The 12,839-nt window shown below is 36.8% G+C and overlaps 5 protein-coding genes across 5 annotated transcripts; 1 reads left to right on the top strand and 4 right to left on the bottom strand. All coding sequences in view use genetic code 12, as the record gives it.

Moving 5' to 3' along the window:
• Window positions 1-27: 27 nt before the first annotated feature.
• I9W82_004333 (FGR2) lies at window positions 28-1,593 on the bottom strand (the record flags this gene model as incomplete). The annotated part of the gene is made up of 1 exon (XM_067693394.1): window positions 28-1,593. One exon carries the CDS (start codon window positions 1,591-1,593, stop codon window positions 28-30), a length of 1,566 nt encoding a protein of 521 aa, XP_067547120.1.
• Window positions 1,594-2,552: 959 nt separating this feature from the next.
• I9W82_004332 (uncharacterized protein) lies at window positions 2,553-4,181 on the bottom strand (the record flags this gene model as incomplete). The annotated part of the gene is made up of 1 exon (XM_067693393.1): window positions 2,553-4,181. The coding sequence occupies one exon, from the start codon at window positions 4,179-4,181 to the stop codon at window positions 2,553-2,555; it is 1,629 nt and encodes a 542-aa protein (XP_067547119.1).
• A 1,279-nt stretch (window positions 4,182-5,460) lies between these two features.
• I9W82_004331 (guanine deaminase) lies at window positions 5,461-7,038 on the bottom strand (the record flags this gene model as incomplete). Its single annotated transcript, XM_067693392.1, has 1 exon — window positions 5,461-7,038. One exon carries the CDS (start codon window positions 7,036-7,038, stop codon window positions 5,461-5,463), a length of 1,578 nt encoding a protein of 525 aa, XP_067547118.1.
• A 1,252-nt stretch (window positions 7,039-8,290) lies between these two features.
• Window positions 8,291-9,181, top strand: CIP1 (Cip1p; the record flags this gene model as incomplete). Its single annotated transcript, XM_067693391.1, has 1 exon — window positions 8,291-9,181. The coding sequence occupies one exon, from the start codon at window positions 8,291-8,293 to the stop codon at window positions 9,179-9,181; it is 891 nt and encodes a 296-aa protein (XP_067547117.1).
• Window positions 9,182-9,418: 237 nt separating this feature from the next.
• Window positions 9,419-12,067, bottom strand: I9W82_004329 (uncharacterized protein; the record flags this gene model as incomplete). Its single annotated transcript, XM_067693389.1, has 1 exon — window positions 9,419-12,067. One exon carries the CDS (start codon window positions 12,065-12,067, stop codon window positions 9,419-9,421), a length of 2,649 nt encoding a protein of 882 aa, XP_067547116.1.
• Window positions 12,068-12,839: the final 772 nt, after the last annotated feature.

Raw genomic sequence — 12,839 nt, 5'->3', positions numbered from 1 at the left:
TTAGACGGTGATAGACACAGCTGTTGCTCAAGCAACTCTATGCTTACTTGGCTCATATGGAAACAACAAAGCAATAAACCCAACCACACCAACAAAAGAACCACAAATCCATATAGGCACAGAACTCGACGTGTCCGAATAGTATGCAATCAATGGCACAATAACCGCACCAACTCTCGTACAGGCAATGGCCAATGAGTTACCGGTACCTCTAGCTGCACTAGGAAACACCTCGGGGGTATATGCATATAGAGCAGCATAGTAGATGTATATAGTTGCATAAGAAATGGATGAAAGTGCAACATTTTGTGCTCGGTTTTTGATTTGAGTGTAGCCAAACAAGAATGCCATTGTTGACACACCACCAATAAATAACACACCTCTTCTTCCGAGAAAGGGGAAAAAGTATAGGAGAGCACCGGCAATCAAAGGACCTGCCGTTGATACGGCGTTTGAAATTAAATTGTCTCGGTATACTCCATGAGTATCTGGAGCGGAAATGTTTGCACCTCTGGTTGCCAAATATTGTGGTAAAAATGATGAGTATAATGGATACGATATTCCCAATAGGAACCACGAAAGGAAAACCAATGCTGTTGACCTGGCCATCTTCCGATTACTAAACAATATCGAGACATGATGTTTCACCAAGTAAAACGTCCCTTTCCAATCAATATGTTTTCTAAAATCATCATTAATTTCAATCGTCCCCAACAGTTCCAACTGATCCAAAGTCAATGAACATTTCCGATTATACTTTGTTGCAAGCCCTTGTAAAATCTCCACCGCTTCAGCATCACGATTATTCGAAACGAGGAATTTGGGAGTTTCCTTCAAGTTAACAACCGTTAATCTTAAAATTGACATGAATAAAACAATAGACCCATTGGTATAATATACATATCTCCAACCTCTATTGATATGCGAGGGGCAATAATCGGCCGAAGCACATGAGTTATTAGGCAAAAATGCATATGCCAACGCCACGGCAATAACTTGACCAATACCCCAAAAGAATGCAAAAAATGTCAATAACCATTGATTCTTGTGAGGCAAGTATTCAAGAAACACACACGTATCCAAAACCAAGTTCCCACCAGCGGCAAAACAACTCAAAAATACAAAGATGCAATAACTTGCCATTGATGACATTGTTCCGGTAATTATAGTAAACAATCCACTTAATAGTAATGAAATATTGAATGCAACTTTCCTACCTATTAAATCGGCAGAAAACCCCCAAAACAAAGCACCAAAAAGTAAACCCGCAGCAAGCATCTCATTACTAACGGGGTATTTAATTCCAAATTGATAAGTGATAAACGTACGTACTGAACTTTCCAAAAATGTCAATTGAGTATCTGTCCAGTATCCCATCCCATTAAGGAAGAATAATTTCAAATGGTATCGCGTGAATCCAATTTCATCAATAGCATCATTGACCAACTTCATTTTCCTCGTCATTACTTCATCTTTCAAGTGGTAGATTTCTGTGTCATCGTGTAAGGTGGCTGATTCAGTTGTCAGTTTGGGCGTGAGTGGCTCCAGCGTGGGTTGAGGATGTTGTTGTTGTTGTTTTTCGATATCTGACATGGCTGAAAAAAAAACAGTGACGAAATAGAGCAACTGTAGGGAATACAGCTGTGTTAGATATTGATAGCGATATGATCTATTTAAGTCATTTTTCAAAACAATTTCACTTTCTTTAGACTTTTATATATTCAATAAAAGCTCTTGTGACTTGAGACAATGGGCTTTTTTTTTTTTAATAAACACGCCAGGTTTATGAGAATGCAAAAAAGGTTAAATCAAGAAACAAGTTTTGCCATTTTGAGTAATATTATTGGAAACTGGAGTGGTAGATAGATAGATAATATAAAAGTCTAAAAATAAAAGAAACAAAAAATATGTAAATAGGGCCCACGTTTTCCAATTAAATATACTTCAATTAAATTCACCTGTACCTCCACAGTTTCATAACCATTACTGTTGGTAATCCTTATTGTAATATGTATCATACGTCGCACGAGTCATTAAGTGAGCGAGTATCACACTTATACACGTGTGGTCATTAGCTGATTGCAGAGGGGAGTTGTGTACTAGCCACGTGCGCCATCTCGATCTCGATCTCTGCGCACCGCGAATTAGTAAAGTAATACGGCGCTTATAGTACACAAAAATACAGTGAGGGGAAGACGCCGAAGAAGGGACCAACTGAAGTCTGTCAAATATGCAGAGAAAGCCTCATTGATAACTCACGCTGATGTGTCAACCTAAAACAAAAGTTAAGCTTTTCAAGATACATTGTTGCAGAGTGGGGGCGGGGGCCGCCAAAACCCTCTCTTTTCTCTTTTAATGTTTATTAAATAAACTATCACTATTTTATGAAATAAAAGTACTTACAGAAAACAAATGTATACAAGAGTGAACAATACCCTCTCTATGTTTTAACGGCAAAAAATGAAATGAACAAAAAAGAATAATAATATAAAATTGTAATATGTTGAATATGCAAAATATGCTTTGAATGTTGAAACACAATGGATTTGTCTTTAAACAACTCTTTGTTTACTTGGTTCAAATGGCAAAAACAATGCAATGACACCGATAACACCAACGAAAGCACCACAAATCCAAATTGGTACTGCTGATGAAGTATCTGAATAATAAGCAATAATCGGTACCATTGCCGTACAGATTCTCGTAGCAAATAAACATAAACAATTACCAGTTGCTCTTGCTGCACTAGGCATAACTTCCGGGGTATATGCGAATATCACACCATAATAAATATACAAGGCAACATAAACACTTGAAGTGAATCCAATATTTTGCGCTCTTGTTCTAACTTGTGTGTAACCAAACAAAAGAGCCATTGTGGCAATACCTCCAATAAACATGACTCCTCTTCTTCCTAATTTAGGAATAAATCTCAACATGAGACCAGCAATCATTGGACCTACAACTGAACATGCATTAGCAATAAGATTATCACGGTAAACACCATCAGTAGTTGGAGCTGAAATGTTTGCTCCTCTAGTTGCCAAATAAGTTGGTAAAAAGGATGAATACAAAGGGTATGAAATACCAAGGAATGCCCAAGAAATAAATAATAAAATGGTTGATCTGATGGCTTTTGATGTAGCAAACAAGATTTTCAAATGATTATACATGAGTTTAAAAGTTCCCTTGAGATCAAAATTTTTTCTGTAATCTGAATTACTCTTGATTTCTCCACATTCCAACAATTGTTCCAAAGTTAATGAACATGGACGATTGTATTTTGCGGCAATCAGTTGTAATACAGCACAAGCTTCAGCATCACGGTTATTAGCCACAAGGAATTTAGGTGTTTCTTTTAATCTAATGACTGTGATACGTAAAATTGCCATTGCCAATACGATACATCCATTAGTATACCAAACATATCTCCAACCTCTATTGATATGCGAAGGGCAATAATCAGCTGAATCACATGAGTTATTTGGCAAGAATGCATATGCTAATGCAGTGGCAATAGTTTGTCCAATACCCCAAAACAAGGCAAAAAAAGTCAACAACCATTGATCCTTGTGTGGTAAAAATTCAAGAAACACACAAGTATCCAAAACCAAATTACCACCAGCGGCGAAAGCAGACAACAAGACAAATAAAGAGTAACTTGCCATATTGCCCATCATACCAGCCATAATTGCAAAGACGGCACTAAGTATAAGTGATAAATTGAATGCCAATTTTCTTCCAATTAAATCAGCACCAAATCCCCATACCAATGCTCCTAAAATCATACCACCAGCATAAGTTTCACCAGTAACAGGGAACTTGTAACCAAATTGATAATTGATAAATTGACGTACAGAACTTTCCAAGAAATTCAACTGATTATCAGTCCAATATCCCATACCATTGAGGAAAAACAATTTTAAATGGTATGGAGTAAAACCAATTTCATCAATGGTATCATTGATTAATTTCATTTTAGCATGCAAGATTTCATCATTGGCTTCTAAATCAACCATATCAAACTCCAGTGAAGTGGAGTCTTCAAAGTATTTTTCTTCTTCAGTGAGACCTGCCAATTCTTCATCTTTGGTTGATCTGTTGTTGTTAGGAGAAGACACTTGGGTAGTTAAAGCTTCTGCTTGTTCCTGTTGGACTATATTACCTTGTTTATCAGACATATTCTAAAAGGACACAAAAAAAATGTTCGAGACTGAAAATTTTTTTATAAAAAGTATAAAGTTGTAGATATAGGTGATGGTTTTTTTTTTTTTTCAAAGTAAGGGGTGGTTTTTGAATGTGTTGATAATGAATGTTGAGATAGTGCTGTATATGTATTCAATTAAGGTTGGATACATGTATTAGTATTTGTATCTATTGAGCTTTGATAGTGTTATGTGATAAAGATATAGAAATATATTTTTATTAGATATGTCTGTTTAGGATATATTCAATCTAATATATATATTACACTATAGAGAGAAAGAAAGAAAGAAATTTTTTCACTTGGCAGAAGACACAAACAATCAGACACAAAAACACAAACAATCAGACAGACAGACAATAAACAAAATAAAATACAAAACTAGTACAACGCTACCAATTTATTACCAATTCAAATAAAAATTTTACTTGTTTGTGTAATTATTAGCAATATATGCGCATAAACAATCTATATATACCCAATTGTTAAGAGATATATTACAATAAAGAAGTAAAAGAAACAACCCACAGTAGTAATAGTAGTACTTACTTAGAGATATACACAAAGTACAAAAAGAGAACCCACAATGACAGGACATGCGGAGTTTAGACGAAAATATGAGATGAGATGGAGATGGAGATGACATAGATATAAAACACACGAAGCCAGCAAGTTTTACAAAACAAAAATGAAAAATGTAACGTAGTATCTTGCAGAAATAATACACCACCACCACTTCCCTTTTGCACAGTATCTACTGAACTATACTTGCGATAGACGCCTTAAAGTATAATTATATTACACATTCCTTTGTATTACAAGAGACCAAATACAAAAACATACAGACCAAAATACATTTTGGTGGTTCAGAAAAAAAAAAGAAATCTTAATTTAGCCGAGGAAGAGAATAATAGTACAAATATACCACACTAGTCTTTATTCCCCACACTCCCCTCCATTCAACTAAAAGAAACTCTCTCTATTGATTAACTCACCAGTCTTAGCCCTACAAAACATTCCACTTTTCTCTAACTCTCTCTTCAAAATGATCAAGTTTATCTGTTCCTCATTCTAAAAAAGTATAATTACTGTTGTTTGTACACACACTGTATCAACTAAATTCGTCAATATTTGCTTAGTCTCTTTCAGTGCATAAGAGAGTTTTTTATTTTAGAGCTTACACACAACTTATCGCCCCATAATTCTCAAATACTCTAATACTCTAATACTCTAATACTCTATTCTACTTGTATACCCTATATACCCCCATTCAATCTCTCCATTTTTACCTGCTGCCCTTGTTTCCCAACAACTTGTCTTCCATTACACCATACGCCAACACAATTACGATCATCACCACTGAAAACCCACTTACATACCAAATCAACCATCTTATTATACCTGATGACGTCATCAACAACTTCCTCCTCATTTTGTTTAGTATTAGGCACTTGCCAAGGAAAAACATCAGTTGAGGCTCCTTCAGTAGTTAAATCAATCAATTGACAATCAAATTTCTTACCTTTAGCAAATGAGCCAATTTGGTCTTGTAACCCCACTGCTTTAGCACCACCCATAGTTGACATGTATAACCCTTCAGTCATGGATAATTTACAATCTGTACTGGGTGCATCTTTTACCTCCTTCTTCATTGACAAGTGGTGACTAACTAAAATTGCATGTTTAATAATATGCAATATACTAGAATCAAACCCACCACTTACATCAGTACCCAACGACACATTAATCTTGTAATCATACAAATACTTGCGTATTGGAGCTTCACCACTAGATATAAATGTATTTGAAGTGGGACAATGCGACACTGAACACTTTTTTTCAGCAATCAATTGACATTCTTGTGGAGTTAAATGGATACAATGGGCTAGGATGGTTGAATTGGTGAGTAAATTGTACTTGTTGTAAACTTGACTATAATTTGCACAATCAGGGAATAGTTTGGCAACTAATTCAATCTCCAGTTTATTCTCACTAATGTGGGTTTGTATAGGTAAGTTCTTACTCAAACTTAAATCTCCCAAATATGTCAACATTTCTCTTGAACAAACAGGAGCAAATCGCGGTGTAATTATCGGTTTCACCAAGCACTCCAATTTGGGATTAATATCATCCAAATGATCAATAATCTTATTCATTGACTCAACACATTCTTCTAAACTTTCTTCATATTGATGATAAGTATCATTACAATCCATGCATACTTTACCAACAAATCCACGTTGTCCAAACTCCAACAATAACTCAGCAAAGTAATTTGTAGTTTCAGAATCAATTGTAGTGAAATAGGATGCACAAGTAGTCCCATTACTCAATGTACGTTGGATAACTTTTGTATACACTTGTCTAGCAAATTCCAACTTCTTCTTTGCAGTCTCTTGGTCTCCACAGAATTGATTTTCAAGTGGGAATGTATACTTGTTCAACCAGTCCAACAATGGAGTATCCAACCCAATACCAATATTAGGAAACTGTGAAGCATGGATATGAGTATCAATAAACCCAGGAAAGAAAAACTTTGTATAATCATGAGACACATCAATAAACTTTACCTCAGTATCATTATTATTATTGCTATTTTGTTGTGTTAAGAAATACTCCAACGCAGATTGACCCTCATGATCCAGTGGATTGTAATCTTTGTAAATATAGTCAATAATTCCATTAGAATTGACTCCAACTATGGTATCAAATAGAATCTCCAACTTGTCTAGTGAAGGTGTATGGATAAAAGTACCATGGTATAATGTGTATGGAATTGGTGTGATGGCTTTGATATGTACATCTTTGGTATGCGAGGGCATATTCAGTAGCATGAAGGAAAGAAAAGGTAGAATTGCAGAAGGGTGCTTTTATTTGTGAGTTATTTTTGTATTTATACATGTTCATTATTGGTGATTGTTACTCTTATCTGATTTTTTTTGCGCGATCGAAAGAAAAAATGTATATCCCTCCGTCGGAACATCCGACTGACAATTGGAGAAAATGGAATTATCTCGAGATGTATGCCTATCCTACGCCATAATCTTATTCAGCAAATTCTGTAATGATCCAAGACAAACAATAGAGTTTTATGACTACTTTTTCAATTGATGTAGGTTGTATTTTTCTAGTTAACGAAACACGATGTACATACTTTGATTTTGCTTCGTAGATTTGAGGATGAATCATAGTTCACGGCCTTAAAAAAGTTCGCTAGTTGTGTGAGACTCAAAGATTCTATATACAAGCCGGGATATAAATACATACTTTTTGAATGAAGCTGCAATACTTTATTTTTTTGAAATAAATTGATGCAAAAAGATCAAGGAAAGATGATGTGCCAACATTCAAGTATTTTCCCAAAACAGGGAAATTAAGCGTTGCTAAACATTACAAGAGAAGTTTTTTCCATATTGTTTCCTAATATGTAAATAGAACATACTAGAGCCTGTGTATTTGATGCAGCTGCATACATCAACATTGGTTGCAAAACTAAAACCTAATCCCCCCCTTTTCAATGGAACTTTCGAGAAGCCATTTCGTAATATGAACTGTCTACATGTTAGTGAATCATCTTCATTATCCATTTCAGCTGTGTATGACAGTGGCAATGTGTCTTGCCTTTATGGCGGTTGTATTCATGATTTGTAAGCTGTACGTATAAGACACAGCAAGAACTTTACAACAAGTCTTGTGATTACTTGGTAAGCTTCTAAAGCTCTCCTCCAGTTTGAATCCAAGTTGACAATGTGTGGCCAGTACTCGTGTGATGTGATTTGGTTATATATTGGTATTAGTAATGAATTAGTAATTTTATTAATAGCAATTGGTAGCACTGCTGATAAATCCCAGCCACTTTTACACAAAAACGTCCCCTCCCCCATTTCATCTCACATAAGCAATAGGAAAAACTGTGGAGTTGTACATACATTTACATAAATAAACCAACCACAATTATTTCCAGTTTGTCATCAAACTAACCTTGAAACTATTATAAATACGCCAGTTAATTTCTTCATTTCATTCACTTAATTCCAAGCATCAATTGATAACTTCAACGCACAACAGCTTCTACTACTACTCAAAATGTCTAAAGCCTCAATTGCAATCATTGGTCTCAATGGATTCATTGGAAAACACGTTCTCAACGCCATAAACTCTGGAGTATTTGACTCCAAGATCCAATTCCCCGTCAAAGCAATCACAAGAAAAGAAGGATCACAATCAACCGACAAGATTGAATACATTGTGTCACCAGAAACATCACCAAATGATACCAAATTAATTGATGCTCTCAAGGGAATTGATGTCATTGTTGAATTGACTGGACCTAATCCAGAATTGTTTGCAAACATTGAACAAATTGTCGCTAAAGTCCAACCTAAATTGTTTATCCCATCTCAATTTGGTACTGATATTCCTCAAGTTGACACTTATGCACCAGGGTTTTTGGCTTTGAAATCTCAACATTCTCAAGCTGTTCGTAAATTGGGAGTTAAAGTTGTCGACATTATCACTTCGTTATTTGCTGTCCCTGGTGCTTTTCTCTACGACTGGGTTGCCACTGTTGGAATCACTGATAAGGGAGTCAATTTAATTGGTGACATCAATCAGAAATTCCATGTGTCGAAATTGGAAGATGTTGGAAATGCCGTGTTGGCAATTGCTACACATAAGCCATACTCGGAGTTGCCTGATGTTGTTCATGTCGCTAGTGATACCATTACAGTTCAAGATGTAATTGACAAGTATTCAAGTTCAAAAAATGTCAAATTGGATATCGTTTCCAAGAAATCTGCCGAAGAAGGTAAAAAGGAATTTATTGATAAATTGAATGCTGGATTCAACCCTGATGACTTTGTGTTCTATTTACAAGTGATTGTTGCTCAAGGCTTGGATAAAGGTTTGTATTTTAGTAAATTGGATAATGAATTGGTTAATCCTAAGGAATCCTTGTGGAAATGGGGCAAGTTTTAAGCAAACCTATTAAGCAACTTATATAGGAAATCCTTCTTTAATTGATTTAAAGATGTCTTAATAACAACATCCACACTTTCTCTCTTTCAAGTCAGATATAAAATGTCCGTTTATCTATATATATAAATTTTATATAAAATCTGTCCCTAAATCATAATAGTATTAATCTAAAGTAATTTGCTTTTTTTAAAAATCCTGAAACAATCCAAAAGCTCAAAGCTCAAAGCACCCCATGACTCAATGGTTAATAGAGTCCACCAAACTCTTCAACACCAACTTTTCATCCGAAGAACTCTGCATCATTGCAACACTACCTTGAGCAACTCCAGCTCCACTTGCACTACTGCCAACACCACTTCCTTCAACCATCCCTTCGTTTCTTCTCTTGAACTGATCTTGAACTTGTTGCTGCGCCTGTTGCTGAACTTGTTGTATTTGTTGCTGCTGTGGTGTCAATGGCTGAGCAAATAAATGCTGCTGCTGCTGCTGTTGTGGAAACCACAGATGTTGCTGTTGTTGATGCTGTTGCTGTTGCTGTTGTTGCTGCTGTTGTTGTTGCGGAGTCAGAGACCACGGATGTGAATACATATGCTGTGAGTGCTCAGCGTCAGAAATCTGTCTAGGAACAGCGTCAAATTGATACTCATTATAACCCACATGTGGTTGATGCAGTGCTCGACGTTGAAGTTGATTTCCAGGCACCCATGAAACACCACCAAGTTGTTTATTCTGCTGCTGAGGTGGACCTCGATTTTGAAAAGTGCTCGTTTGTTGGAAACTTTGTCTTCTATTGAGTCCTGGCTGTTGTTGTTGTTGTGACTGCTGTTGCTGTTGCATTGGTGTGGACCCTCCCATCATTCCCTGCTGCGACATCATTTGTGGCCGTTGCAGAAACTGCAAAGGGTGCTGAGCTTGTTGCAATGGCTGTTTCTGTGATACACCACCTCCGTTGCCTCCACCACCACTAACGTTACCTCCTGCTCCTCCTCCTGCCCCCGGTATAGACCCAATACCCGTACTCAATGGACTCAAATTTGTTCTTGATGCCTTAAAAGACACACCAGTAACAGCACACATCCAAATCCTCGTCTTGTAAATACGAAACAACTCTCTAACCAAATCTCTAAAATCAATCCTCTTTGAAGTCGAATAATAAAAAATCAACTTTTTGCGATCAAATTGATACTCAGCATCAATCAACTTCATTTGCAACAAATCTTGCGTTGTTGGTGAAATTGGTGCTCCACTCAATAAACAGCCACTAGTTGCACTTGAAATCTTGGCAAGACATAACCTACATGCCTTTTCTTCATCTTGCTTCTTGTTTAAAATCTGAAACGCTTCATTTGGTTGAGCAAGTGCCAAGATGGACTTGGGAAACTGTAAAGTTGGTGGAGAAACTGAACTTTGTTGACTGTGGTGTGGTGGTGGCGGTGGTGGTGGCGGTTGCTGCTGTTGTTGTTGTAAGAAATGTGCTGAAGAAAGCTGTTCCTGGCTTCTACCTCCACCTCTAACTACATCATCCAACAAGTTATTCTCAACATGTTCATTCAAAGCCGCTTGCTGCTCTTGAAATTGCAACAACTTCAACAACCGTGCCTCATCAATCGATACATTCAACTTGAACACTTTACCCAAATCACGACCACGGTCAGCTTCAACAATAACCAAGTCACCCACTTTAATATCAAATGAGTTCTGTCCAATTGAAGCAGTTGCAGTAGCAGGTGCATTTGCCATGGATGAATTTGGCATTGGTGCCGTGCAAACACCATTTGACGAAGGAAGATAAAACACATCAATTCTCCCTGCTTTGAAACCAACCAAAACCAATTGATAATTACGCAATGATGTTTCAATAGGAAACTTGGGCAATTGAAACGCATCATTCAAGTACCGGTCTTCATCAAAAAATCGATCATTCAACAACTTCATTGTCACTTTAACTCGTTCATGAGGATCCGACTCAAAATATTCATCAACCATTTGCATAGTGGCTACATCATTCTTCGATGGTTGTCGTTTAGCCAACGTAGGTGAAACATCTATTGGTTGTCCTTGTCCTTGACCGAGTAACCCTTCCGTGTATGAATGACGTTTCATAGACTCAAAGCTCATTGATGGCGAAGTGTTTAATGTGTCATCACTAATCAACCCAGTAGCTACTGCAACTTCCTCAGCCGATGGTGGCGTGAACCCACTAATTGACGAGGAGCGATTCTCAGCTGGTAGGGCTGCAGTGTAGTTCTCAGAAGCTTGTGAATTCAATGAAGTGTTTTGTAATGGAATAGGTGGCTGCTTCTGGGAAAAGTATTGGGGAGAAAAAGTTGGTGGTTGTTGCTGTTGTTGTTGCTGTTCATGGCCATTCAATTTTGTAGGAGACCATATACTTGACGACACTGGGGTTTGTCCATTTGATGGGCCTGACAGCCTCCATATGCTTGAATCAATAGATAACCCACGATACTGGGCTTGAGAAGGCACTGCCTCGTTTGTACCACCAGCAACACTCGCTTCAGACATGCCAGACAACGGCGTATTCCAAAATGTATTCAGTCCATTAGATGCAAACTTACTAAGTGTCGATCCTGAAGGTGGCAATGATGATGTATTACTCAATGGTTGAAATGAAGGTGAAGATATTTGATCTATGTTGGGGATGCTAAATTGACGGTCTAATTTGGGCATATGAAATAAATTCAGTGAATCGTCTGGTCTTGCATGGTTAGCATTCAACTGTTGATCCAGTAGATGATGATGAATTTGTTGTTGCTGTTGTTGATGTTTTTGCTGTTGTTGTGCTGTTTGGAATCTATAGTCATCTGCTTGATTGTCATTCTCTTGATTCGGTCTTGTTGTCGCCGTTACTTCATAGTTATGCGCCATGCTGAAAAGGAAAAAAAATTGAAAACAATAAGAACCCCTGGAAAATATAACAACAATAAAACAAAAAAAGATAAAATTTAAATCAGTGAATCGGTGGTTCTCTTGTCTTTAGTTGGTTGAACTTTAACCACTTTGATTCAGTAGTTAGTGATATGCTTGATCTGTTCTAAAAATTGTACTATCACACGAGATCAAAACAATATAAATTTGTGCAAATGGGAATCTCAAAATAAAATTAATAAATGACTGCACAGAAATCAAAAGGAAACTCCACACTCCTTGTAATACAAGAATCTTTTTAGTGTTCCTTAAATTGTGTTTTTATACCAGTTTCAAGAATTCTTTACTTGATCTTTTGCTTTGGTACTTTGTGTTAAACACTCCCCACTCTTAATAACTCAAATGATGATCTAAGTTTGAAGACGTTGTATTTGCCTCTAAACGTTTGTGTCGTAGTGTCTTATAAAAAAAAATAACCGCTAAGTTGGCGATCTGGTGATTGGGGCTTTTTGTGTATAATGCGCGTCGGGCTAAATGATTCGGTGTTTTTCTTCAAATGGGATGATCTCAAAATGTGACCTCCCCAATGGAACAGACCTAGTTAGATGACCAATGTATTGGATCTCAATGGTGACAGAACAGTGTGTGGCCTATGATGCTCGAGGAAAAAAGTCCAGTGTGCTCTATCCGTGGCTGTAACTTTGTATCGTGTTGGTTGAAAAGTATCTAAAACTTGAGCACTTCTCAGTTGCTGATGAAATGTCGTATGTTG

The sequence above is a fragment of the Candida metapsilosis genome, assembly GCF_017655625.1.
Source record: "Candida metapsilosis strain BP57 chromosome Unknown scaffold6, whole genome shotgun sequence".
NCBI lineage: Eukaryota > Fungi > Ascomycota > Pichiomycetes > Serinales > Debaryomycetaceae > Lodderomyces > Lodderomyces metapsilosis.
Note: the sequence above shows the minus strand (reverse complement) of the source record. Positions and strands in the feature narration are given on the sequence as shown.